At 41.6% G+C, this 27,975-nt stretch overlaps 1 protein-coding gene across 3 annotated transcripts in view; it reads right to left on the reverse strand.

The window, feature by feature from the left end:
• lrp1aa (low density lipoprotein receptor-related protein 1Aa) overlaps positions 1–27,975 on the reverse strand; it is a 128,325-nt gene that overhangs the window by 69,775 nt on the left and 30,575 nt on the right. For all 3 annotated transcript variants that reach the window (XM_053484044.1, XM_053484046.1, XM_053484045.1), the window contains exons 3-13: positions 14,653–14,790; positions 13,338–13,457; positions 13,062–13,190; positions 12,701–12,961; positions 7,569–7,731; positions 6,466–6,688; positions 6,053–6,242; positions 4,225–4,368; positions 2,754–2,990; positions 2,398–2,578; positions 419–641 (exon numbers count right to left, since the gene is read on the reverse strand). In XM_053484044.1, the coding sequence (XP_053340019.1) occupies positions 419–641; positions 2,398–2,578; positions 2,754–2,990; positions 4,225–4,368; positions 6,053–6,242; positions 6,466–6,688; positions 7,569–7,731; positions 12,701–12,961; positions 13,062–13,190; positions 13,338–13,457; positions 14,653–14,790 (2,009 nt within the window). The remainder of the gene's footprint in view (positions 1–418; positions 642–2,397; positions 2,579–2,753; positions 2,991–4,224; positions 4,369–6,052; positions 6,243–6,465; positions 6,689–7,568; positions 7,732–12,700; positions 12,962–13,061; positions 13,191–13,337; positions 13,458–14,652; positions 14,791–27,975) is intronic.

Raw genomic sequence — 27,975 nt, forward strand, 5'->3', positions numbered from 1 at the left:
CATGGTAAAAACTAGCTAGTTGCTATAGGTTAAATGTTAAGAACTAGCTAGCTGCTATAGTTTACAAGTTAATAACTAGCTAGTTGCTATAGGTTAAATGTTAAGAACTAGCTAGTTGCTATACTTTACATGTTAAGAACTAGCTAGCTGCTATGGTTTACATACAAGTCAATTACTAGCTAACAATGTTGCTATTGTCTATCTAGGTAGCAGAATGGCTGCACAGAGCTAGCGTGGCAGGACGTCAGAAATGCTTCCACACACATTCTATTGTTTTATTTCATTATATCTGAATAATTTCTGGCATGAGACAGATCAGTTTAGTGTGTAGCAGCTATGTATTTGTGGTTAAAGCTACATTTGTTGCTTGTTGAGGGCTGAAGAGTGAAAGTGAGGAGATAAAGGTGGAGGAGCTGACTTTGCGCTCAGTGCTGTTGAGGTAGACCATCTCAATGCGGTCGTAATACGCGTCGACCCAGTACAGGATCCCCTGAGGTACATCTAGACTCAGACCGTTGGGCCACAGAACCGTCTTTGATGTTAAGAGAATGTTCCGGTTGGTTCCGTCCATCCAGGCCCTCTCGATTTTACCCCTCTTGCTGTCTTTCGGATCTTCTTCCCAATCTGTCCAGTACATCCATCTGCCAAAGGTTTAGGGTGTTAGTATCAGCACTGCTAAGCCAAATGCCTTTTTTAGCAGTAACAGCTATTTAATTCAATATTTTGTAAAACAAGAACATTTTTGTTTAATTAATATTAATAAAATAAGAAATCAGAGAAGGAAATCTGATCAATTTGTGACACAGCAGCTGACCACACTGATCGGAGTGTGGCTTTATATACTAATGAGTATGCTTGACTGACAGCCCTTCGTCTGAGACTCTTCCCACTGAGCCTCCCGTAGTCGTACGAGAGTAAATCAATACAAGTTGAATCAACTAACTACTCAGATAATTAGCTTTAATTGTTGGTGAAAGTAATTATCAGGTTTATTAAAGAACTGATAACAGATTTTTCACGAATCTGAGAGAAAATCATTTCTGTAATGAGTAAAATTTATTCATTATCCAGTTTAATGAGTAATTACAGAACTGAGAGTTTAGCTTAGAGATCAGATCATTTAGGAAACTGATCACACATATTTAAATGAAGTCTCTTTTATTCTGTCATAAGTGAGAAAGAATAAAACTTCAGATTTCTCAGAACTTCAGAAAACTCGTTTTGCTGATATTAACATTTCAAGATGGGCGGTGACCATGGTGGCCATTTTGAAGTCGGACATTTTGGATCCAACTTTTGGGTTTTTTTTTTTAAAGGAAGAATGTCATGTGACACATCAAACTTATTGGGAATTTCACAAGAAAAACAATGGTGTGGCTGGTTTTAACGTAACTTTATTCTTTCATGAGTTATTTACAAGTTTCTGACCACTTATAAAACGTGTTATAAAATATGTTCAATGTGCTGTCCATTGTGTTGCTATCAATGTGTGAAGAATGGGAGAAGAGGGTTGCATTGACAATCCAACACAATGGGCAGCACGTCGAACACATTTTATAAGTTTGATGTGTCACATGACCCTCTTCATATTGAAAAAACAAAAGTTGGATCCAAAATGGCCGACTTCAAAATGGCCACCATGGTCACCACCCATGTTGAAAAGTTCTCCCCCTCACATATACTAATGTGCCACAAACAGGAAGTTAATATCACCAACCATTCCCATTTTATTAAGGTGGATCCATATAAATGGCCCACCCTGTACTGTAGATGTTTACATACACATCAGTCAAGTTTATGCCTTAATCCTGAATTCTGCTCCTGACCACACCCGATCCCATTCCCACTTTGATCCAATTCAATCCCATTCCCACCTGAACCCATTCTCACTTCACACCTTGATCCATAAAACACCTCAATCCAATTCATAATGGTTCTGCTTCACATTTTGATCCCTTTCACACTTCAATGCTATTTTCACTCGGATCCCATTTTCACTTTAAACTCATTCTCACTGCAATCCCATTTGCATGACCACAACTGAATTCACACCTCGATCAAATTCAAACGGCTCATCTACCCACTCCAAACTCATTCAACACAGTTCATCGACTTTACACTCGATCCTGATCACATCTGATCCTAATTGGCCCTGTTGATCCATTTTATAGTCACTGTTGTTCACACTTGAACCCATTTAAACTTTATCCCATTCACACATGATCCTAATTGGACTCAATCCTGTTCAGACTCTGATCTTGCTGGACCTTGATTAGATAGCATCCTACTTACACTCTAACAACACCATGTTCACTAGATCTCACTCACAGTCTATCCTGTCCCTGTCCAATCTCCATTCTACTTACATCTGATCCTGTTCACACTCAACCCTCTCACCCGTTTTTGGGATCGACTACGATGGCTCGTGGATGTGTCATTTTGCCCTCAATGAGAGTTTTCCTCGTCTGAGCCGCTTTCTCCAGTCGAGCCACGCTGATGGTCTTCTTCGGGCCATCGTCAGTCCAGTACAGATTGTTGGCCATCCAGTCCACAGCTATTCCCTCCACCGTGTGCACACCTGTACAACACACACACACACACACTCTTTTTGAAATACTTTAATTTTTGTCTCCGTCTTTTGCCTTTCTCCTTCCCGCTCCACCTTCTCATTCTCGACTGGTTATTATTCCCAGCTCTGTTTAAGGCTCTTGTTCAGCTTTATTAAGTGAACGATGGGAAGAGTGATGATGTACCATCCTTCAGGATGGTGTCTCTCTCTGTGCCGTCGATCTTCTGTCGACCGATTAGGTAGCTGGTGGCGTCGGAGAAGTAGATGAAGTTGCTCTGAGCGTGGAAGTCAAGGGCGCGAGGGTTCATCAGGTTCTCTATGGGGATCATGTACTCATCCTGCACCTTGGGGTTAATGTCCATCCCTCTGATCACACCAGGGCGGCCTTTCCCGTAGACCAGGAACAGCTCATGCTCAGGCTCTGGGGAGCAGGAGTGAAAAAAACAAAAATACAGTCATCAAGTCTGAACCACAAGGAATTTAACAACACGGAAAAAGGATTTAGAAATAAATAAAACTAATGATTTTAACACTATACAACACTATATGAACAATATATTTCAACAATAATTAAGAACAAACCGAAAAAAAACAGCTTTAGAAATGTAATGAATTTAAAACCCCCCAAATTTTCTGCTTTATTTAATAAAAAAAAATCTGACAGTAAACAGAAGGCAAAGTGCAGCGATGACATCAACCGCAGGAAAAAGTGAATTATGCTTCAGTAATTTTTTCACCAAAAAGGCAAAACTGTATGAAAGTTTTTTAGTATGAAAATGATCAATACTGTTAATTAAAATGAACTCGATCAGATTCACTAAGCGAGCATTAAACCAGACGACTTAGTGAAACCATTCCTCTGATGAACAAGGAAACTCTCCTGCAGGAACCTTGTGGACGTCATCAGCTGTTATCTGTCAGTGATAAAAAGTGTTCCCTATTAACAGCAAGCCCAACTTGGGCTTAAACTCTCGCTTTGCACAAGCATTCTGGGCAAAACGTCCGACGAGGTTGCAATTATTCACAAAGCGTGTCCTCAGCCCTGTCCTCTACATTCTCTCCACACGTAACTGCTCCCACATCCATTCCCCTGAACCATTGTCAGTCTGTTGATCACACCACCATAGCAGAATTGATGAGCAACAGGGAGAAAGTCTAACATCTGGCGGAGCGCTGCCGTCATAACAAACAGGAATTCAACACCTTAAACACCACAGAGATGATCATCGCTTCCAGGAACTCAAACCACAGCGTGCAGTCCCACATTAAAGGGCAGGAAGTAGAGAGGATACGGGTCTGCATCTCACACACACCTGATATGGTCTCACACCTTGTGAAGCAAACCCAGCAAAACTCTACTTACGCAAGAAGTTAAAGCAGATCCATCTACCACAGCAACTCAATAGATAGAAGAAGACCACACACACAGAACACGTCCTCTTACTGCTTCATTACTGCTTTTATTATTTATTGTTTTCAGTATGTATAATTTTTATGGCTTTTCCTAAACATTGGTGAAGAGCTGCTGAACAACTTGTAATTGGTTTATCGATCATGATAAAGTAATCTATCTGCTGTATCTATCCATCCATCCATCCATCTTATTATTGTTATTGATAGAATATTGAAATTATTATCAGTTACTGCAGACTCACTCTTGCAGGATTTCCCGTCGCTGCCCAGGCTGAATCCAGAGCGACAGCGACACGTTCGCGCCTTGTGGCTGTTTCCCAATAAACAGATATCAGAACAACCGCCAGGCTTCCCATTTGGATCCATCACACACGCGTGACTCCTCACTAAGACACAGACCAGTATTGGGGAGAGGGAGAGAGAGAGATGAGGACATGGAGAGAGACATACAGATTGAGAGAGACAGACAGACACGGAAAGAGACGGGAAGAGAGACATGGAGACAGAGGGAGACATACAGATTGTGAGAGAGACAGACAGACACGGAAAGAGACGGGAAGAGAGACATGGAGACAGAGGGAGACATACAGATTGTGAGAGAGACAGACAGACACGGAAAGAGACGGAAAGAGAGACATGGAGACAGAGAAGAGACATACAGATTGTGAGAGAGACAGACAGACACGGAAAGAGAGACATGGAGACAGAGAGAGACATACAGATTGTAAGAGAGACAGACAGACACGGAAAGAGACGGGAAGAGAGACATGGAGACAGAGAGAGACATACAGATTGTAAGAGAGACAGACAGACACGGAAAGAGACAGGAATGGAGACAGGGAGACAGAGAGAGACATACAGATTGTGAGAGAGACAGACAGACACGGAAAGAGACGGAAAGAGAGACATGGAGACAGAGAGAGACATACAGATTGTAAGAGAGACAGACAGACATGGAAAGAGACGGAAAGAGAGACATGGAGACAGAGAGAGACATACAGATTGTGAGAGAGACAGACAGACACGGAAAGAGACGGGAATGGAGACAGGGAGAGACATACAGATTGTGAGAGAGACAGACAGACACGGAAAGAGATGGGAAGAAAGACATGGAGACAGAGGGAGACATACAGATTGTGAGAGAGACAGACAGACACGGAAAGAGACGGAAAAAGAGACATGGAGACATACAGATTGTGAGAGAGACAGACAGACACGGAAAGAGACGGAAAGAGAGACATGGAGACAGAGAGAGACATACAGATTGTGAGAGAGACAGACAGACACGGAAAGAGATGGGAAGAAAGACATGGAGACAGAGGGAGACATACAGATTGTGAGAGAGACAGGGAAAAGAAGGAGAAAGAGAAGGAGAGAGTGAAAGGGAGACATGGAGAAGATCAGACAGGCATTGAGAGAAAGAGAAGGGAAAGGAAAGTGGAAGGGAGACATGGAGAGGTAAAGACAGGCATAAAAGAGAGACAAGAAAAGTGACATAAAGAGACATACAGATGGGAAGAGAGAAACACAGAGAGACACGGGAAGAGAAATAGAGGCGAGAGATACAGTGAAAGAGAGCGGGGGGAAATGGGGAGAGAGAAGGTCAGACATAGAGATGGAGACAAAGACAGAGACAGGTAGAGAGACATACAGATGGTAAGAGAGAGAGAGAGGGGTAGAAGAAAAAGAAAGTAGGAAAAAAACGAGCAAAAAAAAAAAAATTATAAGAAAGGAGGTAAATATGCAGGTAAAATAAATGATTAATTTTAAATAAATGATATTCCAGAAATTTAATAATATGTACAATATATAAAATAAAATAACAAAGAATAACCAAATAATTGAAAAACGAGAAATCATGACTGACAGTTTTAACCTGGTGATAGTTAAATAAATAAATAGTTTCTGTATATAATGATGAACTGTGTAAAGAGTTGAGTCATCTGACCTGAACATATGTAAAATAATTATAAATTAAAAAAGTCTGTGTGTGTGTGTGTGTGTGTGTGTGTGTGTAGAGAGCGTCGTGTAGAGGTTGGACTGTACCTCGTGCAGGGGGTGTTTGCGTACCTGGAGGTTGGCATCTCTGGTGATAGACGTGCAGAGCCCCGCCCTTATCCACGCGAGTCACCACCTGATAGTCAGAGCTGTTGAAGCGGTTCACACGAATCACGCTCGTCTTCGGCTGCACATTACCGTTGTCCGAGTTTGTGGCGTAAAGATAATTTTCAAAAACGGTCAGACCATAAAGATGCTCGATCTAAAGGAGAGAGAGAGAGAGAGAGAGAGAGAGAGAGAGAGAAGGGAAAGGAAAGTGGAAGGGAGACATGGGGAGGTAAAGACAGGCATAAAAGAGAGACAAGACGAGTGACATAAAGAGACATACAGATGGGAAGAGAGAGAAATTACATGAATGATGAAAGAATTATACAACTCCATGTGTGTGTGTGTGTGTGTGTGTGTGTGTGTGTGTGTGTGTATACCAGTAGCCCCTGGATGATGGTGTGTCTGTGTTTCCCTTCGTAGTCGATGACCTCGATGTAGTCCAGGTAGGCGTCGGCCCAGTACACCAGTTTACTGACCAGGTCCAGCGTGACTCCATGAGGGAACACGATCTTACTGTCCACCAGCTTGGAGCGGTTTTGACCGTCCATGTCACACCGCTCCACCTTCGGGATCTGTCCGTAATCCGTAAAGAACAACTTTCTGTACACACACACACACACACACACACACACACACACACACACACACACACACACACAGTGTAAAAAACATAACGGCTTTAATACAGTAACTGTTTTTACCATTGGGTAAAAAAAAAAGTACCTGTTTTTTTAGTTAGCACATCTTTTAACTTTTAAGACTTAATAATACAAATAAGTAATTTTTGGAATAAAAATCTTCATTTAGTGAGGAGGTTCTCCTATAGCTTCTCCTATAGGTTCCTAAGCTTTTAGATGTAATGTGAAGCTCTAACTGGACATTCCAAAACCCTGACCACCTTCTTCTTCTCGAGTTGGATTAGTGCGTTGGGCCCGCAAGTACTCTGGTACTTGAACATTGGTACTGAGTCAGCCAGATGTTCCTGCAGCTGCTCTAACATTGCTATAGATCCCTCAACAGCCTACGTTTCTGTCCTATTTAATCCGTTTTAAAGGAACTTCTTGTTCTTGCTGATGTCACTGTAGAGCTCCATTTCCTCCACTTGTTGATGAGGGACTTCACGGTGCTCCATGGTACCGGTGCTCCCTCTATTTAATGCTTTAGAAATTCCTCGGTAGCCCTGTCCTGATCGATACATGCTCTGTAAGCTCTTCGATGAAAGCAGGAAGATGTAAAAAAAAAAAAAAACTTGTACAGAAACACACAACTTCACATGGGGTTCATCAGAGGAACTTCAGTAACCGTAGCAGTGTGAGGAATACTCGAATGTAACTGTCTTACAAAAGGGTATGTATACTTATGCAACAAAGCTTTTGGAATATTTTTCCAGTAAAAGTGGAGAAAGCTCCAAGATGGTTTTTGTGTTTTATTTTAAACTTTATGTGTGTGTGTGTGTGTGTGTGTGTGTGTGTGTGTGTACCCCATGGTAGGGTCCAGGGCGATTCCTTTGGGGTTGTACAGCTCCTGATCCAGCAGCGTCACACACGTCACTCCGTCTTTATCACACACAAAGATCCGATCGTCCATGTCGTCCACAAAGTAAAAATTTCCCGTCAGCCAGTCGATCGCCATCTGTTCCACATCTGTACAACACACACACCATCACATCTGTACTGTACAGTGACGCACATCACCTCAGTCAGGACAACCTGGTGGTTACACACACTACTCTGTCTGTCTGTCTGTCTGTCTGTCTGTGTCTGTCTGTCTGTGTGTGTGTGTGTCTGTCTGTGTGTGTGTCTGTCTGTCTTTGTGTGTCTGTCTGTCTGTCTTTGTGTGTCTGTCTGTCTGTCTTTGTGTGTCTGTCTGTCTGTCTTTGTGTGTCTGTCTGTCTTTGTGTGTCTGTCTGTCTTTGTGTGTCTGTCTGTCTTTGTGTGTCTGTCTGTCTGTCTGTGTGTCTGTCTGTCTGTGTATGTCTGTCTGTCTGTGTCTGTCTGTCTGCTTGTGTCTGTCTGTCTGTCTGTGTCTGTCTGTCTGTGTGTCTGTCTGTCTGCGTGTGTCTGTTTGTCTGTCTGTCTGACAGAGACGCCGTGTCTGTACATCCCTCCCTCCCTTTCTCCTCTGTCTGTCCTGTTCATTTTTCTTGACCCTCCTTTATCATCTCCTCTCACTTTTTCTCTCTATTTCCATTCCTTTCTCTCAATTGCACTTTTTCTTCCTTTCCGTTCTTGCTCTATCACTTCCGTTACTTATCTAATCCGTTTCGTTCATTATCCATTTTCCTTTTTCTCGTTCATCACTTGTCCCTTTCGATCCAGACTTTCTTCTTTCTGACTCTCATATCTTCTTTACCCCCATATACGTTTCTTTCTTTTCATTCGCCATATTTTACGTTCCTACTTCTTTCCCCTCATGTTTTTTTTGCTCTCAGTTCAGAAGAGCTTTATTGGCATGAAGGTTAACAAAAGTATTACATTGTTGCCGAAGCCATTAGAAAACATTAATAACATTAATCTGAATTTATAAACCTATACAGTATAAAAGTATTAGATATAAAAGAATATCATATGAATTACAGTATTAATTCTGCTCTCTCTCTCTCTTTCCCATTTTCTCTCTCCATTTCTGTCGAAGTCGTATGCGCAATCTGGCAAGGAACAAAACAAAAAAATATATTTATATAAAAGGCCTTGATCTGCTAGTTACAATAAAAGCGAAGGTTCTGCATGGCAAATTGGGGAAGTGAGAAATATACAGGTAGAAGACAGGGAGAGGAAACAAAGAGCAATATGTAAAAATAATAATACTAATAATATTTACTCCTTTTTATTTTGTCTTATAGTTGTTTACTCATAACTAACGATAATTAAGCAGAAAAGTATGCAAAGTGTGACCTAAGAACAAACCGTACAAACAGAGAGCAAGAAATAAGGAACGTAAAAGCAGGCAGAAGGTCGTGGAAAAGTCCAAAATCTCTTTGCCAAAATAAGATCAACAGAGACGCTTAGGAAAAGTTAAAAGAAATAACTTTCAGTTCCGCTTTTTTCTGGACACAGAGCACAGATGGCCAGACTTCCCGTTTTAAAGCCAAAAAACAAAGGGATCAATAGTTAATAATCGAATCCATTCCTATCCCTTACTACACTTTATATTATACTACATAACCAAAATGTATCAATCAAGGTTGTAACTTTTTAAATATTAAGTAATTAATTAATATAACTATGATTACTAATCCATAATGTATACGTATATTATTATAAAACGTCAATGTTTAAAATCATATAGGTTCATAATCAAGTTATGATTTAAGAAGAATAGGATTATTTTATTAATCATAATAATAATGACCAGATCTTTAAATAAGGAAAAAGAATCATTATGCAATAATAACAATATTTAAAATAATATAATCTAACGCAATCAAGCTTTGACAAAATTAATAAAATTTACTCTAACTGTAGATAGACCCTAATTATTAAGTCTAATAATTATTTATTATATTCTTTAGATCATAAAAAACAATAAATAAATTATAATAAAACTAAAAATTGACCAATAAATTATAAATTATTACAACTTTAAGAAAAGTTGTGGGGAACACACACACACACACACACACACACACACACACACACACACACACACACAGGCTTGGAATAATTACTTATGGATGTCCAGCATGTAAACATTATGTTGAAACTGTGACTTGCAATCTTTTTTTAACTTTATAAAGAGGTGTGTATGTGTGTGTGTGTGTGTGTGTTTCTGTGTGTGTACAAATAAACCTTGCAGATTTACAAGATGAAAGATTAAAGGAAAGATAAAAAGGCCAGACCTTCATCTTAACACCAGAACACAGGAAAACTGAAAACAGACAGAACAGAGGAAGAGAGAAGAGAAGGAACATCTGGATGCCATGCCGAGACGCTGATCCCCTGCACATGCATCATTTCCTGTATGACCTCACCTCATGGTTGCCATGGTTACGTCACAAACTTACAAACACACAAATATACACACTCTTCAGTGACAAAACTCAAAAACAGAGCTAGAAAAGCTGACTGCTGTGATTTCACAAAACCACAAAGTGGGCGGGGCTACAGAAGAACCTCACACACACACCCTTTCTGTGCTGGTAAATTAGCCTCGTCAGCATTTCACAGGTCACATCATCAATAATGCAGCAGCATCAAGCGCGACAAAGTGAACTGTTCTGTGTGTGTGTGTGACGATCCTGCACGTACCCACAACACAACATGTGTAAACCAGTGGGCGTGGCCGAGTTGTGTGTGTCTGTGTGTGTGTGTGTGTGTGTTGTGTTGGTGTTTGTGTGCTCAGACTTCCAGACGCTGCGAGAGGGAAACACACAATGATGCACAAAACCAGCAGAGTTATTTTCTGCAGCAGCGAAACACAAAACACCACAAAGTGCAGATTATACGCAACACGTCCAGGACTTATTATAACCTCTGTGTGTGTGTGTGTGTGTGTGTGTGTGTGTGTGTGTGTCTGTGTGTGTGTGTGTGTGTGTGTCTGTGTGTGTGTGTGTCTGTGTGTGTGTGTGTGTGTGTGTGTGTCTCTGTGTGTGTGTGTGTGTGTGTGTGTGTGTGTGTGTGTGTGTGTGTGTGTGTGTGTGTGTGTGTGTGTGTCTGTGTGTGTGTGCGGGACTGGATGGGTGGGGTGTGTGTTTACAATATGTCGTGGCCACACTTGGCTCTCAGGAATGTAAATACCAGCATACAGGACAACTCAGCCCCGGCCTGCCCTGCCCTTCTCTCTGCCTTTATTCCTTCTCTCTTTCCTCTCCATCTCTCCATCTCTCTCTCTCTCTCTGTCCTTCAGTCATTCACTGGAATAAGGTTGTTCTGTGTCCCAGGTCCTGCCGTTTTTCATGTTCTCCAAACTTTCACATTTCCAGGTTCTCTGATGGTAAACTCAAGACCGAAGCCTTCCAACGCTTTTCAGCTCGGAATGGCTTTCGTGTAGTGACTTGTATATGTTTCATGGGTTTAGATCATGTTCTGGGCGATGGCTCCTGGAGATCATCACCCTCTACCCCGCTGTACCCCGTGTTGAGTGGCAGATGCACTGTCCTAGTGGACCTAGGGGTGATAACTTAATGCGAGGACAAAACTGCTTTGGAAGACATCAAAGAGGTCAAAAGGGACAATAAGTAAACCATGTCTAGCGTGAACACACACACACACACACACACACACAAATGGGGGGGGGGGATAATAATGGGAGGGGGGTATTAATGGAAGGGGGGTAATAATGGGGGGTAATAATGGGAGGGGGGGTAATAATGGGGGGTGTAATAATGGAGGGGGTAATAATGGGGGGGTAATAATAATGGGAGGGGGGGAATAATGGGAGGGGGGGAATAATGGGAGGGGGGGAATAATAATGGGAGGGGGGGAATAATGGGAGGGGGTGATAATAATGGAGGGGGTAATAATGGGAGGGGGGGTTATAATGGGAGGGGGGGTAATAATAATGAAAGGGGGTAATAATGCGGGGGGGGTAATAATGGGGGGGTAATAATAATGGAAGGTGGGTAATAATAATGGAAGGTGGGTAATAATGGGAGGGGGGGAATAATGGGAGGGGGGGAATAATAATGGGAGGGGGGGAATAATGGGAGGGGGTGATAATGGGAGGGGGGTAATAATGGAGGGGGTAATAATGGGAGGGGGGGTAATAATGGGAGGGGGGGTAATAATGGGGGGGTAATAATAATGGAAGGTGGGTAATAATAATGGAAGGTGGGTAATAATAATGGAAGGTGGGTAATAATGGGAGGGGGGGAATAATGGGAGGGGGGGAATAATAATGGGAGGGGGGGAATAATGGGAGGGGGTGATAATGGGAGGGGGGTAATAATGGAGGGGGTAATAATGGGAGGGGGGGTAATAATGGGAGGGGGGGTAATAATAATGCGAGGGGGGGTAATAATGCGAGGGGGGGTAATAATGGGGGGGTAATAATAATGGAAGGTGGGTAATAATGGGAGGGGGGGAATAATGGGAGGGGGGGAATAATGGGGGGTAATAATGGGAGGGGGGTAATAATGGGAGGGGGCTTATAATGGGAGGGGGGTAATAATGGAGGGGGTAATAATAATGGGAGGGAGGTAATAATGGGAGGGGGTAATAATGTGGGGGGTAATAATGGGAGGGGGGGTAATAATGGGAGGGGGGTAATAATGGGGGGGTTGTAGGGAAGGGAGGAGTGGTTTTGCAACTCCAAATGTGTAACCTTAAATAAGTTTGGAAACGTAAATGTCTCTGTCTGTCTCTATCCATGTGTCTATTCTTCTTTCCCTTTTTTTTTTTTTCTTGTCTCTATTCATGTGTCTATTCTGCTTTTCCATTTTGTCCCTGTCTGTCCCTCACTCTACATGTCGAAAATTCTTGGATTCACTTTTGTTGTCTCGCTCTTTATATCCATCCATTTCTCTCTTTCTATTCCTTTCGTCCAGCTTCATGTCAGACACTCCTGAAATCTCTCTCCGTTTTTGTCTCTTTTGCTCAGTCTGTCTCTGTCTCTCTGTCTCTCTCTGTCTCTGTCTGTCTCTGTCTGGCTGTAACATGTTCTCTCCGTACTCACGGTGTAAGCTGAGCGATATGTTAATCACTCTCTCATCAGTGAAAGTTTTCAGTCCTGGGACTCTGGCGCATTTCAGCTGTGTCCCGGCCGGCGTGTCCCCCACGTGGATCCAGCACACCGTTTCCTGTCTGTACAGGAAGTCCATGGCTGTGGTCTGCTTAGTGCTGATGTAGAGAGATGGGCTGCTGGCGCCGCTCAAAGACGTGGCCTGGATGTTCTGAGAGTTAGCGATTAGCAACACAGGCAGACGATCCACGGGAACTACGGAGAAATGGAGGGGAAATGTTCAGACACACACACACACACACACACACACACACACACACACACACATATATGGGAGACAGAGGAATGGTTTTACCGTTCTTGGCTTTGCAGGATCGGTTATCAGGCTGAGACAGGTAGCCTTCCACACATGAGCAGAGATACGAGCCCTCAGTGTTCGTACACGTCTGACTGCACGTCCCGTACACCATACACTCGTCGTAGTCTGAACACACACACACACACACCTTCACTGTAGTATTAGTAGATTAGAGATTCCCGTAACACACACACACACACACATCACAACTCATCGTATTTCCCATTTTTCCTTGTGTGTGTTCGTGTGTGTGTGTGTGTGTCCGTAACAAACCTTTACACGCTTTTCCGTCCTCGCTGATCTCATAGCCGTTTTTGCAGTAACACTTTGGACCCGAGTGTGTGATGGAACAGTTTTCCCGACAGCCGGCATGTGTGCAGTTCGAGATCAACTCTGAGAATAAAGAAAAAAACACACACACACACACACACACACAAACACACACAAACACACACACACACACACACACACAGTCATGAGGGGTAATCATAAATAAAAAAAATTAAAACCGAAGGGAAAAAACCCCACACACGTTTCCCCGGTAACTCGTTACTCTGTAAAATAAAAATAAACAACTAAAAACACAAAGGCAAATAATTAACTGCAAAAAAATCAAACTGTTAATATTAAGTTATTATTATTATCCTTATTTTAGTTCTTATTTTTATTCAGTGTGTGTGTGTGTGTGTGTGTGTGTGTGTGTGTGTGTGTGTGTGTGTGTGTGTGTGTGTGTGCGTAAGGAGCAGGAGTTTTTGCTTCCCTTTTAATCTTCAAAGAAATTTCAAGAAGTTTCAGATTTAGCTCAACATGCAGTTTACAATGCTCTTCCGTATGTGTGTGTGTGTGTGTGTGTGTGTGTGTGTGTGTGTGTGTGTGTGTGTGTGTTTCCCCGGGAGGTTATAATGGTTTATAAGTCCATATGTAGACTGCACCGCTGTGAGTGTGTGTTGTGGTGGTGTTGTACTGTTGGGCCGCAGATGTGCCGGAGGAGGAGGTTTCTCCAGGTTCTTCTGTTTTTTTTTCTTTTAAGTAAGTTTTAATACTGATAATATAAACCTAATGTCAAACTTTTTCAAATTCTTGATTAACACATCACTTTACACTTCTACATTCCCCAAAGTGTTAACATTTTATTCTTAAAATATTAGTTTATTATTATAGTTTATTACATACTTTATCATAGATTTATATTATAATATAGTATGGATGATTATAGTTTTTTTTTATAACTTAAAGAATTTATTTTGTTCCCACAATATTATAGTGTTTTTATAAAATTGTCATTTAAAACATTTCTTTCATCTCATAGTTACAATGTTTACAAACATTCTGACTATTTGGCCAACATTTTCTTTTACCATTTTTTAATTTACAGTAGATATTTATATATCAGACATTATGACTAACAGACGTTATGGCCTAATTCCTAAAGTCCTGTACTATTTACACAATATCCCTAAAATGCGCATTGTGCTGAAATCAAAGCAAAATAAAACAAAAACAAACACTTCTATATGATAAATACACCTTCTAACTAACACTCTCTCGCTCTGTATGGTTGTGTGTGTGTGTGTGTGTGTGTGTGTACCTCTGCAGTGCGCCCCTTCGTCTGATCCATCAGGACAGTCAGAGACGCCGTTACACATCTTGCTCATGTGCACACACACCTCTGTCCCCTCACACTGCAGCTCATTCGGGGGACACTGGGACCCCCGTGTGTGAGGACCTGAGGGTTGAAAAGACAAACAGAAGTTGGGCTCTGATTACTACAGACAGACAGACAGACAGACAGGCAGACAGGCAGACAGGCAGACAGACAGATGTGTATTGATTTATTTGCGTGTGTCTCTGTGCCCTGAGGAGACACGGGGCGGCACGGTGCGGTGATGAGCCACGACTCCCAGGAGAGTGTTAATGTGCGTTAATGCAGCGTGAGCCGATAAACAAACACCACACGTGGCTTTAACTAATCTGCACAACACGCACACAGACACATACACACGTACACATACACAGGCGCACACACCATCACGGTGTTTTGGAATAATTTAGGCGTCTCTGCAAATAATTATTTGCTGGTAAACATCGTACGTAGGTTCAACTTTTAGCTTCATCTGTCTCACATAGCAGGAGCGAAGAACATCAACATCATCTCAACAACAACATGAACAACAACAACAACATCAACATCATCTCAACAACAACATGACAACATGAACAACAACAACAACAACATCATCATCATCAATAACAACTTCAACAACATAACATTATCATCATCCTCAACATCAACTTCAGCAACATCATCGATAACAACTTCAACACATTGTCATCAACACCATCAACAACCACATCATCATCATCATCATCATCATCATCATCAACACCATCAACAACCACATCATCATCATCATCATCATCAACACCATCATCATCATCATCATCATCATCATCATCATCAACACCATCAACAACCACATCATCATCATCATCATCAACACCAGCAACAACCACATCATCATCAACATCATCATCATCAACAACCACATCATCATCATCATCATCAACACCAGCAACAACCACATCATCATCATCTTCAGCATTATCAACACCATCAACAACCACATCATCATCAACACCATCAACAACCACATCATCATCATCATCATCATCATCTTCATTATCATCAACACCATCAACAACCACATCATCATCATCATCATCTTCAACACCATCAACAACCACATCACCATCATCTTCATCATCATCAACACCATCAACAACCACATCATCATCATCATCATCTTCATCATCATCACCATCAACAACCACATCATCATCTTCATTATCATCATCTTCATCATCAACACCATCAACAACCACATCATCATCATCATCATCATCACCATCAACAACCACATCATCATCATCAACACCATCAACAACCACATCATCATCATCATCAACACCACCACCACTACACACTAATTTATCCATGTTTACTTTCTCAGACAGTTTCCTTAAGTCCTTAAGCAGGACCCGTGAGCAGGACCCGTGAGCAGGACCCGTGAGCAGGACCCTTACCCTGCTCAGATATATAATGAGATAAAATGCTGTAAATGTAAAATGATTTAGTTTTCCACCGCACCTGATACGATTGTGAGATGGTTTACGGTAACTCTTGGATTTGAGAGTTTTCTTAAATCTGATCAGGTTCTAATCGATTTATTCTCATCTGCCCATTGGTTACTGCCTGAGTGACATGAATGTTTAACCTCGCTCGAGACTTTTACACCTGGTTTTAAAAACAAACTGGTTTACACACACTAACACTCCGTCTCACACTCCGTCTTCAGCCAGATTCCACCGTGGACTTTATAACACCATCCAAACTAAAGAACGTGAGCGTCGCTAAAAAAGATATGCAGGAAGGTTAATCTCACGCTAATGCTGGATCACGCGGGAAACACAGCGCCTTGTCTCAGCTCACAGGAAGGTGTTTATAAAGGGTTCAGAAAGGATAATCTCCAGAATAAGAAAAGTCACATGATTAACAGAAAATGATCAGCGTCACACTCGCGTCAAAGTGAACAAGAAGAAAAACAGGAATCTTTATTTTCTGATGAATGTTATTTTATCATTTTAATCAATTATAAACACACTGTATCAGTACACAGAATTTGTGTGTATAGTGGTTTGGTGGGTGCTTCACCTTAACCTTGATTATTTTTCCATAACTGCACAGTCCCCGTGTGATGTCGCCACATAATGAGAGATTTAACCAAACAATGACAGAGAGAGAGAGAGCATGTGTGTGTGTGTGTGTGTGTGTGCGTGCTTGTTTACTCATCTAGTTTTACAGTGTAATTGTCAGTGTTATTGCTCCAGCAGACAGTTCTGGTGTTTATAATCAGTAGGTCATCAGACCCACGACGATCAGTGCACAGTGACCTTCAGTAATGGTCAAAAGTTTGGGCACAGATTTCTTATTTATTTATTTTTATTGTTATAAAGATTGTACAATAATACTGTCGACTTCGAAATGAAGACAGAACAAATATGGAATTATGCAGTTTTATATTTCTGATTCTTCCTACAGTAAGTAGCCACCATTTGTTTGGAGGGCAGCTTTGAACACCCTTGGCATTCTCTTAGTCAGCCTCATGAGATAGTGGTTAAATTCCAACCGTCCTGGTTGCTTTTCCTTCACCCCCGGGGCCGAAACATCCCAAACCATGATCGGGTGATTGTGGAGGCCAGGTCATCTGATGCATCACTCCATCACTTTCCTTCTCGGACAAATAGCTGTTACATAACCAAGAGGCGTGTTTGAGGACATTATCCTATTGGGAAACAAACGATGGTCCCATTAAGTGCAAACCAGATGTTGAATGCTGTGGTAGCCATGCTGGATATGTGGATAAGTCATCAACAGTGCCACAGCAAAGAAGCTCCACACCTCCCTCTGCTCACCCTCTCCATGTCTAACAAAGCCACGACAACCAAAAATCTCACATTTGGACTCATCACACCAAAGGACAGTTTACCACTCATCCAATGTCCATTCCTTGTGTTTCTTGGCCCAAGCAAGTCTCTTCTGCTCGTTGTTCTTCTTGAGTAAAGGTTTCTTTGCCGCTATTTGACCATGAAGACCTGACTCACACAATCTTCTCTGAACAGTGGATGTTGCCATTTGTCCTCCACTTGAACTCCATGAGGCATTTATGTGGGCTCAAATCTGAGGTGCTGTTTCTGAGGCCGGTCAGGGGTAGCTCTTGGTCTTCCTTTCCTAAAACAGTCCTCATGAGAGGACTCACTTGTATCAACTGCACTTGGGGATACATTCAAAGTTCTTAAAATTTTTTTCTTAAAGTATTGAAGTCTTTTCTCCTCCCTTAACTGAGTGTTTCTTGCCATGGTATGGATTTGTAGAGTAGTTTTAGTAGCACTAGTCGGGCTACTGACCGTGTATCCACCCTTCCTATAGATAAGACATCTGATGGTCTAAAGCATATTGAGAGATATCACAGATTAACTGTTGACAAGACACTGAAAATCATTACAACTGACTACCTTGTGATTCTGATGCCCAATCATGGCATGCCCAACTCGTGACTGGTAGTGCACTCCATGCTCACAATGCAGAGCATTTCATTTTACTTTAGACTTTGAAAAAAGAAACATTGTTTCTCTTTTAAGGTGGAACATCAAAGAGACCAGTTGATTCCTGTTCTCACACGCACACGCACACTCACACGCACATGCGCACACACCCCTTCTGACCAATTCAAGTTTTCAACAGTGCCCGTGAAAACATGAAGAATACTTTATTATATATAATTATAATTTTATAATGCATAGAATTTTAATGCATATTTTGCTTGAGGATTGATTTTTTATTTTAACGAGAAAAAAACGTATATTTAACGCATTTTACACAATTCATTTTATAATCATTAAATCACATCTGTTCATAAAACACAGACATCCAGGACAGATTTGTCGGATTCCCGATCAGACTGAGCACTCAAAGTCAGACTTTTTATGTTCAAACCTTTCCCTTTTTAGCTTTTTTTCATCTGTTTTATTTATCTGTATAATAAGTGCTAATTATTCTCTGTGAGTACAGATGAGAAGATTACAGCTGTAAAAGCGAAGCTGAGTGAGCAGCAGGAGACCTGAGAGCTCCATGTCGTGTCTCCCCCACGTTCATTATCGTCATACATCTTCTAACTTCACAGCATGAGAGCTGCGTGTTCCTGCTCATAACACACACCTCTGTTAAAGTTCATACCACTATCAACTTTTCATCCGTGCACTCGCCCTATAGACACGTAGACTATTAGAATAGAATATTCCGTTTACATTTATTTAACTTAAAACATTCTAAAAATATATATATTTTAATATTTAATACTTAACACAGCACGTCATAACGCTGGAACCATCTGTGAACTCCAAAATGCATCACAACCTACAGAACACAACCCATCCCTCCACACATACACAAAAACCACTCACACTAGCACACCAAAAAAATTTCTAGAGATTCCATCCTGGTCATGGAACAGCGGACCAGCTTTTAACTCTTGCAGGAATCTTGGAGGGGGCTTGCCCATCCAATCTACATACATGTGTTTTGTGAATTTGGAGAGGGCATATGATCGGGTCCCCAGGATTTTCTGTGGAAGGTACTGCGGGACTATGGGGTGAGGGGGGTCACTTCTCAGGGCCATCCAATCCCTTTAGGCCCAAAGTGAGAGCTGAGTTCGGGGTTCTTGCCAATTTCCAGTTGGTGTTGGTCTCCACCAGGGCTATGCTCCGTCACCAATCCAGTTTGTGATTTTTATGGACAGGATATCAAGGGGCAGCCGTAGAGGAGGGGGTATTCAGTTTGGTGGGCTAAGGATTGAATCGCTGCTTTTTGCAGATGATGTGGTCCTGATGTGTTCAGTCTGTAACCTGCGGCGCTTGCTGGATCGGTTTGCAGCCGAGTGTGAAACAGCAGGGATGAGGATCAGCACCTCCAAATCTTTGGCCATGGTTCTCAGGGGGAAACCAATGGATTGTCTACTACAGGTAGGGAGGGAGTCATTACCCCAAGTGAAGGAGTTTAAGTATCTCAGGGTCTTGTTTTACGAGCGATGGAACATTGGAACGTGAGGTTGGCCGGAGAATCGGAGCAGCGGGGGCGGTATTGCAGTCGCTTTACTGCACTGTTGTGATGAAAAAAGAGTTGAGCCAAAAGGCAAAGCTCTCAATCTACCAGTCCATCTTCGTTCCGACCCTCTCCTCTTTGAGCGGTGAGTCATGACCAAAAGGACAAGATCGCGAATACAAGCCAAATGCCAAACGCATTTTCTCAGAAGGAAAATGCGTCGCAGACATTATACTGTATCTCCACATTGGCCTGAGAACGCCTCGGGATCCCCAAGTCAGAGTTTACTTGAGGTGGCTGCTCAGAATTGATTGATTTTAAACAAGAAAATAAACAACAACAACACAACCCGGTAGCTTTGCTGCACGAGCGAGAGCACTTGACGTCACAACCTTATTACAAAACTGAAGCTACTCCAGGTTCCTGCTTTGGGACGTGAAGTTCTCGGCAGAATGCCGCGAGAGTCAGAGTGAGAGCTGCATTCCTGTCTGCTCAGCGCCAGGGTTAAGACACAACATGAACTCATCTGTGAGACTATAAATATGATGATTAGTCTTCCTGTGTGTGAGATAAGAGATGATTATCGAGTGGTGAGTTAACTCAGGAGACCGAACAGATGATGTGATGATGCAGTCGTGTGGGAAGAACAACACTATCTGGAGAAAATGAAAATCCCGAAGTGGGTCATAATGGAAAATAAAAAACCAGACAATTTCATTTCTCCCCCTCTCTCACTTCTCACTCCCTTGCTCTTATTTTCCAGACTGCATTACTGATATGAACAGTTAGACAGCAGAATGTGATAAATGCAGCACCATTTACATTTTTTTTTAATTGTTTTGCCAAGTTTATATTCTCTGAGACACATCAGGATGTCTATAACAAAACTTTAAATTTGTAAACTGCTATATAGCCTCGATTTAGAAACAGAGCAGCTGCTACGAATGGTTTTTATGCTTTTTTTGGAGAAATTTGAAGCCAAAACAAGGACAAGTACCTCTGTGACAGTCGATGAGTCACTCCAGCAGTATAAAAATGACAGTAATGTGTTCGAGATACGCTCGGTGAAACAGAACTTTATGTGACTTGTTATATACGACACATAAGCAACTTGTGTTGGAGAGACATGAGAATCACACGCTGTGTGTGGGAAGCTGCTGGTTATATAGTGAGTACCAGCACTGAAGTAAAGCTAAGACTGCTGATGGTGCTAGAAGCTGAAAGGTGTGTATTGTTTAAATAAATTATATATATGTTTTATATTACATATATTATATATGTTGCTTTTATTCAACCAGCAAGGTTTTTTTTGACCGGAGATGATACAGGCGTCTTCCAGAAGATAATAAGACGATGTACAATGTGCATCATTGTGGATAAAATATTTCTCAGCTTTTATTTACATTTAAACAAAAAGTGGCATGGCCAAAATTATTCATACCCTTTGCAAACTGTCACAGTCTATGGAAAAATCCAAAGTTCTCTACCATTCCAAATAGTCCAAGCTGTTCTAAAGCATCCTAATTACCCTGATTCATTGGGAACAGCTGTTGTAATCAACTCATTGGGTGAAAAACAGAAGCTCTCGGCTGTTGGTTTCTGGACAGTCATGGCTAAGACGAAGGAGCTCACCAAGGACCTGTGGCTGCGCATTGTTAAAAGGAAAAGCAAAGGAAAGGAAAGGAAAGGCTATCCTTATGAATCTGGGCTCTGCTGGGCAACATCTCAAGGCAGACAGTCCAAAGGACACTGCACACCGCTGGGTCCCACAGACGCAGACCAAGGAGGACACCACTTCTCCAGTTAAGGCTCAGAAAAGCCTGCTTGGCCTTTGCAAATGGTCATCCGGACAAAAAAGAAGACTTCTGGTCTTCTGTTTTATGGTCAAATTAAACATTTAATTGTTGTTAATTCAATTTAATTGTTTGGCCATAATGATGTAGCCTTCATTCGGCGTAAAAAGGAGAAGGCTTCAACCCTAAGAACACCATCCCCACTGTCAAACATGGTGGTGGGAACCTAATGTTTTGGGGGTGATTTTCAGCCAGTGGATCAGGGAACCTAATCACAGTAAGCAGAACCATGAGAAAGGAGCAATACACAATACAAAAAACTTTTTTTGCCACTTTTTACAGGCTTTATATATATATATATATATATATATATATATATATATATATATATATATATATAAACGCTGCTCTATCGGGATTCTTTTCAAAGGTAATGTGCAGGTAATTTGTTTAAATTTTACTTTATATTTTGTATTTATTATTTTTATACGAATATTTTTGGATTATTGTTGTTTCCATTATTATTTCTGATGGGGAAATTTGATTTGATATACAAGCACACTTCCAGAATGAATTATGCTCTGTGTTTGGTTTAAAGATGTTGGTTGAGTTTTATATATATATATATATATATATATATATATATAAAACTCAACCAACATCTTTAAACCAAACACATTGGACATCATATTTTGGATTTTTTGCTTGTTTTAAAAACCCTGTGTTTTAAAAAAGTAAATCTGTCCAAAATATTCTCCATTTGGGAACGCCAATTAGCCTAACCTGCATATCCTTGAACTGTGGGAGGAAACCCACCAAGCATGGGGAGAACATGCAAACTCCATGCACACAGAGACAGGAATCGAGTCTGGCCAGGAATCGAACCCGGACCCGGACCCTGAAGGTGCAAGGCGACAGTGCTAACCACTACACCACCGTGCTGCGCTATTTATTTAGCGATTATTTAATTAAATCAAATAATAATCACCGTTTTCAGATTGAGGGTTTTGTTCCTGAAAAATTCTAACCTCACAAATTTAGTTTGAGTTTTTCCACACATCTTCACAATTTCACTTGAATTTCTAAGGATAATCTCAAAAAATAAGATTAATATGTGCTGATTGAAGACATGCTGAAACTCCTCTCATCACTTGGTGTTTCTCCTCTACAGTAGAACACCACCAGCGGCGGCAGTATCAACAACCACCACCAACTTCCAATTAGCAACACTATCATAACCACCTTCACCACCACCTTCACCACCATTCTCAGCAACATCAGCCAGACCAAAAGCACCAGCAGCACCACCTCCACCATCAGCACCATCACCAACATCAAAAAGCACCATTGCCACCATCATCTGCACCATCACCTCTATAATCACCATCAGCACAATTATCAGCAGCAGCACCATCAGCGCTCCTCTAAACCCTGAGCACGTCCAGCTTGGCCTTCATGCTAATTTGAAGATTACATAACGCCTGCTTTAGTTTAGAGCTCTGACACATTTCCTGTCGGTAGAATAAAAGGTGTGTGTGTATGTGTGTGTGTCCTCATTTACCCAGCAGTGTTAAGTAATGCATGACTTGAGAAATATAAACAGCAGAAGAGAGGCTGAGGGAGAGAGGATTCCCTTCTTTATACAAAAATGTCAGAAAATCCACTTTTATCCTGAAATGGAAAGAGGGAAACATATTGATTAAATAGATTAAAACTAAATAAAAAGAATTCTTTATTTTATTGCTATTTGCTTGCTTGCTTGCCTTTCTCAACCGCTCTAAGATCTTTGTACTGTAACACAAGCTCACACTGCACAGGGTTCAACAACCACCTAGTGAGCTCGATGTCCATCTGAACACTGGTTTATAAAATCCAGATACGTAACAATGTCCGCATTTAAAGTGAATTATCTCCTGCTTTTTAAAGTATCGTGTCTCTCCAGTCTCAGAGTCCCTCGACTGCTCTGATCGTCACTTACGAGTCTCACCAGGATGAAGAACCGCACCGTTTTCTGTCTCGCCTTGCAAAAGCTGCAAGTGTGTGAACGACGTCTTTTCATTCAGCTGACTGAAGCTCGGCGCTAAAACACAAGGCTTCCTGTTGTGTTGGCGGGAAAAAAGAAGCCATGCACGTTTTCACCTAGCCGAGTTCAGCAGTTAACGACGTCCGATGTTCAATAAACAAGGACATCGAAAACAACAGAAACACACACAGTGTACTCCTACGTACAAACAACGCTGCATTGAGTATCTTTCCTGATAATAAACATGGGGCACATGTACTCCCGACCGGACAAAATCATTTCAGACATGGCCGTGATGAATCTGAAAATGAAATCAGTGTAAATCACGAAGGCTCTGTGCCGTAGTGGGCGGTCCCTCTGGGTGTCCCTCGGCAGGAGTTTGCGATGACAATAAGACAACACCATGTGGCACAACTACTGTACAGTAACCGCCCACTTCTAAACACATGAGCTTACAGACGCTCTGATTGGCTAACGTCCCTCTGATTGACAGGTGAGAGAGTTACCCCGCCTTTCTTGGGATTTTAAGCGATGATCATCTGATGACAGGGTGAACGCTTCCTTCACTTCCGTGCTCCCTGTTGTTTTTAAGCAGTAACTTTCCAGAGAAGCTCCAAGTTAGTGTTTTTCCGATCCATGAAAGTGTGTGTGGAAGAGAGAGAGAAAGAGAAAGACATTCCAGCTCCCAAATGAGAAAAACAGAAAGTGAAAAACAGTATGGTTCTATTCCTTTTCTCCCTGGCAAGTTCTGTCTCCTTCACGTTCCAGATGCTTAATGAGGATAATAGTTGCTGCTTTTAAATCGAATTACCTTTTGAAGCTTTAGTTTTGAAGCTGATTTACACACTCGCTACACATCCTTTACAGCGATTCACTTGGTTTGTTTTTTTTTGGGGTGGATTTGCACTGTTTTTTTCCCCCATAATTTATTCACTGATTATATATTTGTTCCATTTTCTCAGCGTATAGAAGCGCGCCTGACCTTCCAGGCTGTTCTCAATTTAATTTTCAAGGATGAAATAAAAAAATTGTGGACAAAAAAAAAAAGGCACTTTATGGTCATTCCTTCTGACTGACTCGTAATGACTTCCAGGATCCAGCTGTAACCTTCTGTTCAGTTTCTTCTTTTCTTTTCTTTTCTTTGCCTTTCCTTAAATCCCCTCCTTCATATGGAATGTCTCGGCTTTCACCTTTTTGTCTCTCCAGGGACGGCCGCGGTTTAGAGAGCCAGAGAGAGGGATGGGATAAACCCTATAAAGCACAAACATTCATTACATTCGTAAACCGTGGAGCACAAACCTCTGTTATATCCTAACTCGGCTCCATGACGCTTGGCTTTGTGTTCGAGGCCGGGATTTACGTCGCAAATTAAATCTAAGCTCACAGCTCCCCTGCCTCGGACTTTAACCAGAGAATTATCAGGACGGTACTGCTTTAATCGGTTTTATCATCATGTCGTGTAATACTACACCGCCAATTCCAAGGTCACTGGATTCCTCAGGTTTATGATCAGGTAAATAACGCAGGGAAATATGCTAAAGGTCTTTATATGTGTCACATACACAACCCAAAAAATTACAAGAGCCTCCAATGTTTTTACAGGCTATAAACCTTGAGTAACACTGAATAACAAGTCGTTTCTGCAGGCTAACTTTTTTAACTCCGGCCACTTTCACATGCTACGCTTAGTGCATTAAGTTTGAACCCAGACTCGTGGACTATTCTGCGCGGCCCCTCCTGCGCCGGACCCTCCTGCCCGGACCCTCCTGCGCCGGACCCTCCTGCGCCGGACCCTCCTGCGCCGGACCCTCCTGCGCCGGACCCTCCTGCGCCGGACCCTCCTGCCCGGACCCTCCTGCGCGGACCCTGGGGGCCTTTGCTCGATGAGAAGCCAAATTTCTGCATAACCCAGGAGGTCGATTCATAGGGTGAACATGACAGAACCACTATACACTACCACTTTTAAGGGCATAGTTGATTCGTACAGGAACTCACAGGAATCATCACCCCACCCACCCACTCCCCACTCAGGGTAGTCTTGGATATTTTGAGTTTCGGATACAGAAGATGGCAGTGTGGACCTAGTTGGATCGCAAGCTGCCACTGAATACAGAGAGAAGATGAGAGCAAGAAAGTTAACCTTCCTCGCAGTAGGACTAAAGAACATCAAGGTCTGAAAAAATAAAACCTCCCCTCGTCTCACTGTGAAGGTTTATGGTTCTCTGTTTTAAAAGTCAAATCAGGCCGGACTATCGGGCCGACAAATGATCTGTTTACGGCCCATCAGAGCGTTCCTGTAGTCCGTAGTCAGGGATCTCATATTTGTACTGTCCTGGTGGAACACTAACCCTCGCTGGGGTTACAACATCCTCTTCAGGTCTTAACAGTTTTTCTGATGAAGTCAATCACTGGACAAAGGCCAATACTGAGGTCAGTTGTTTTTTTTTTGTGGACGAATAACAGCACAGTGAAATAATGCATGATTTCATCGTCTGGAGGTCCGGCTCTGTGTTTAGGGCCCTGTGTGTTTTCTGAATGACCTTGGGCTTGGGTTACAAATTTAATGCAGTGAATTTAGAAGGTATCAATTACTGTTAAAGAAATAATGATTTTATTATTATTATTATATCTTAATTATTATTATATCAACTTTTTTTGTATTGAATCCCATTGATAAGGGAGACAAATGGAAGGATGGTTTTTTTTTATATGACAAGGAGAGCGGGGTCTTTTAAAAAATAGACTGATACACAGCTGTAATCACTCAGACACAATGAAATGTTGCGTGTCATTTTTTTGGTTTTGGCAGCTTGGACAATAGTGCATCCCAATTAATGGACACAAGTGCAACCCAATTAATCGAGGAGTAAAATAAATATTTAAAAATAAGTAGCTCCACCAGGCTTAAGTTAACATTTATCCTTACTGTTATCAATTTCCCACAAACACGCAGAATAAACATCATGTCGTTTAACCCCAAACAGAGTCAGGACACCTCCGAAGGAGCTCTGGAGGAAACGGTGATTAACCGCAGCACTTGTTTACTTCACTTTGAGCTCTAATAAAAACGAATGAGAAAATTAATGATGTAATAACATGGGGAACAAAGCGTATCAGACCTCCTTCCTGTTAACGAGATGCAATTTCATGTCCTTAAAGCACCACAGGTACAAAGAGATGTCATTTATTCCTGGGAAAATTAAGATATTGAAGTAAACGAGCAAATGAATATATTTTGGCCTTCATTTCCTTTATTTAATTACTTAACTTTCTTTTTCAAACTTGAGTCAATATATCTCAGTACTGCTACCAGGTCGAAACACCAGACAATGAATATTTTATGCAACAGAAAAATATTTAATTCTTCTTTAATTTAATGCATCTTAATAAATTCGAATATAATTAAAAAGTTGATTTTTTAAAATGATATTCAATTAGTAATTCTGGGCTCGCTTCGCATGCAGCAATGCGGCGAGGCATGAAGGCGATCAGTCTGATGCCCTGCTGAGATGTTATGGAAGCTCAGGTTTCTTTGATAATGGCCTTCAGCTCTTCTGTGCTGTTGGGTCTGGAGTCTCACATCCTCCTCCTCACAGTACCCCATAGATTCTCTACAAGGTTTAGGTTGGGCGAGGTTGCTGGCCAATCAGGCACAGGGATACCAAGGTCCTAAGACCAGGTACTTATGGCTGTGTGATCAAAGGCCAAGTTATGCTGGAAAATTAAATCAGCATCTCCATAAAGCTAGTCAGCAGAGGAGAGCATGAAGTGTGAACACAAAACAAAACAAAAAAAGGCCTTTGGCCCACTGAGCAACAGTCCAGTCCTTCTTGTCCTCAGCCCAGGTAGGACACCTGGAATGTTGTCCCAGTTGACCAGACTTTCATTGTGCTGTAAGCCATAATCATCAAAATTGAAAGAAATAAAAACTTATATTTAGAAATACATCACTCTGTGTGTAATACATCTATATAATATACGAGTTTCACTTTTTTAATTGTATGGCTGAAATAAATGCACTTTTAATTGACGTTCTAATTTATTGAGATGCATCTACAGTATATACACACATCCACTACCGCTTAAAAGTTTTCCAACTCCATGGTTTGTTTCTGGTTTTTGTTTACTTCTACATTGTGGAGCAATGCTGCAGGCGTTCAAAATATGCAGTAATCTCCTTTAAACAGTGAATGTTACCCATGATCTGTAAAGCTCTTATAACGCCTCTAATCCAGGGTGCAGTCGGAGAGTTTTGAGGCTGGTAACTTTAAATGAACTTCTCCTCTGCAGCAGAGGTAAGTGTTGGTCTTACCTGAGAGACAGTCTCATCATGGTGCTTGATGGTTCTGCAAATGCACTTCTGTGTTTTAAAATAACAACTGACTGTTGTTGTTGTTGTTGTTGCTACATAATTATCTAATTCCATTCCAACTATGT

Source organism: Clarias gariepinus, chromosome 23 (genome assembly GCF_024256425.1).
Source record: "Clarias gariepinus isolate MV-2021 ecotype Netherlands chromosome 23, CGAR_prim_01v2, whole genome shotgun sequence".
Classification (NCBI taxonomy): domain Eukaryota; kingdom Metazoa; phylum Chordata; class Actinopteri; order Siluriformes; family Clariidae; genus Clarias; species Clarias gariepinus.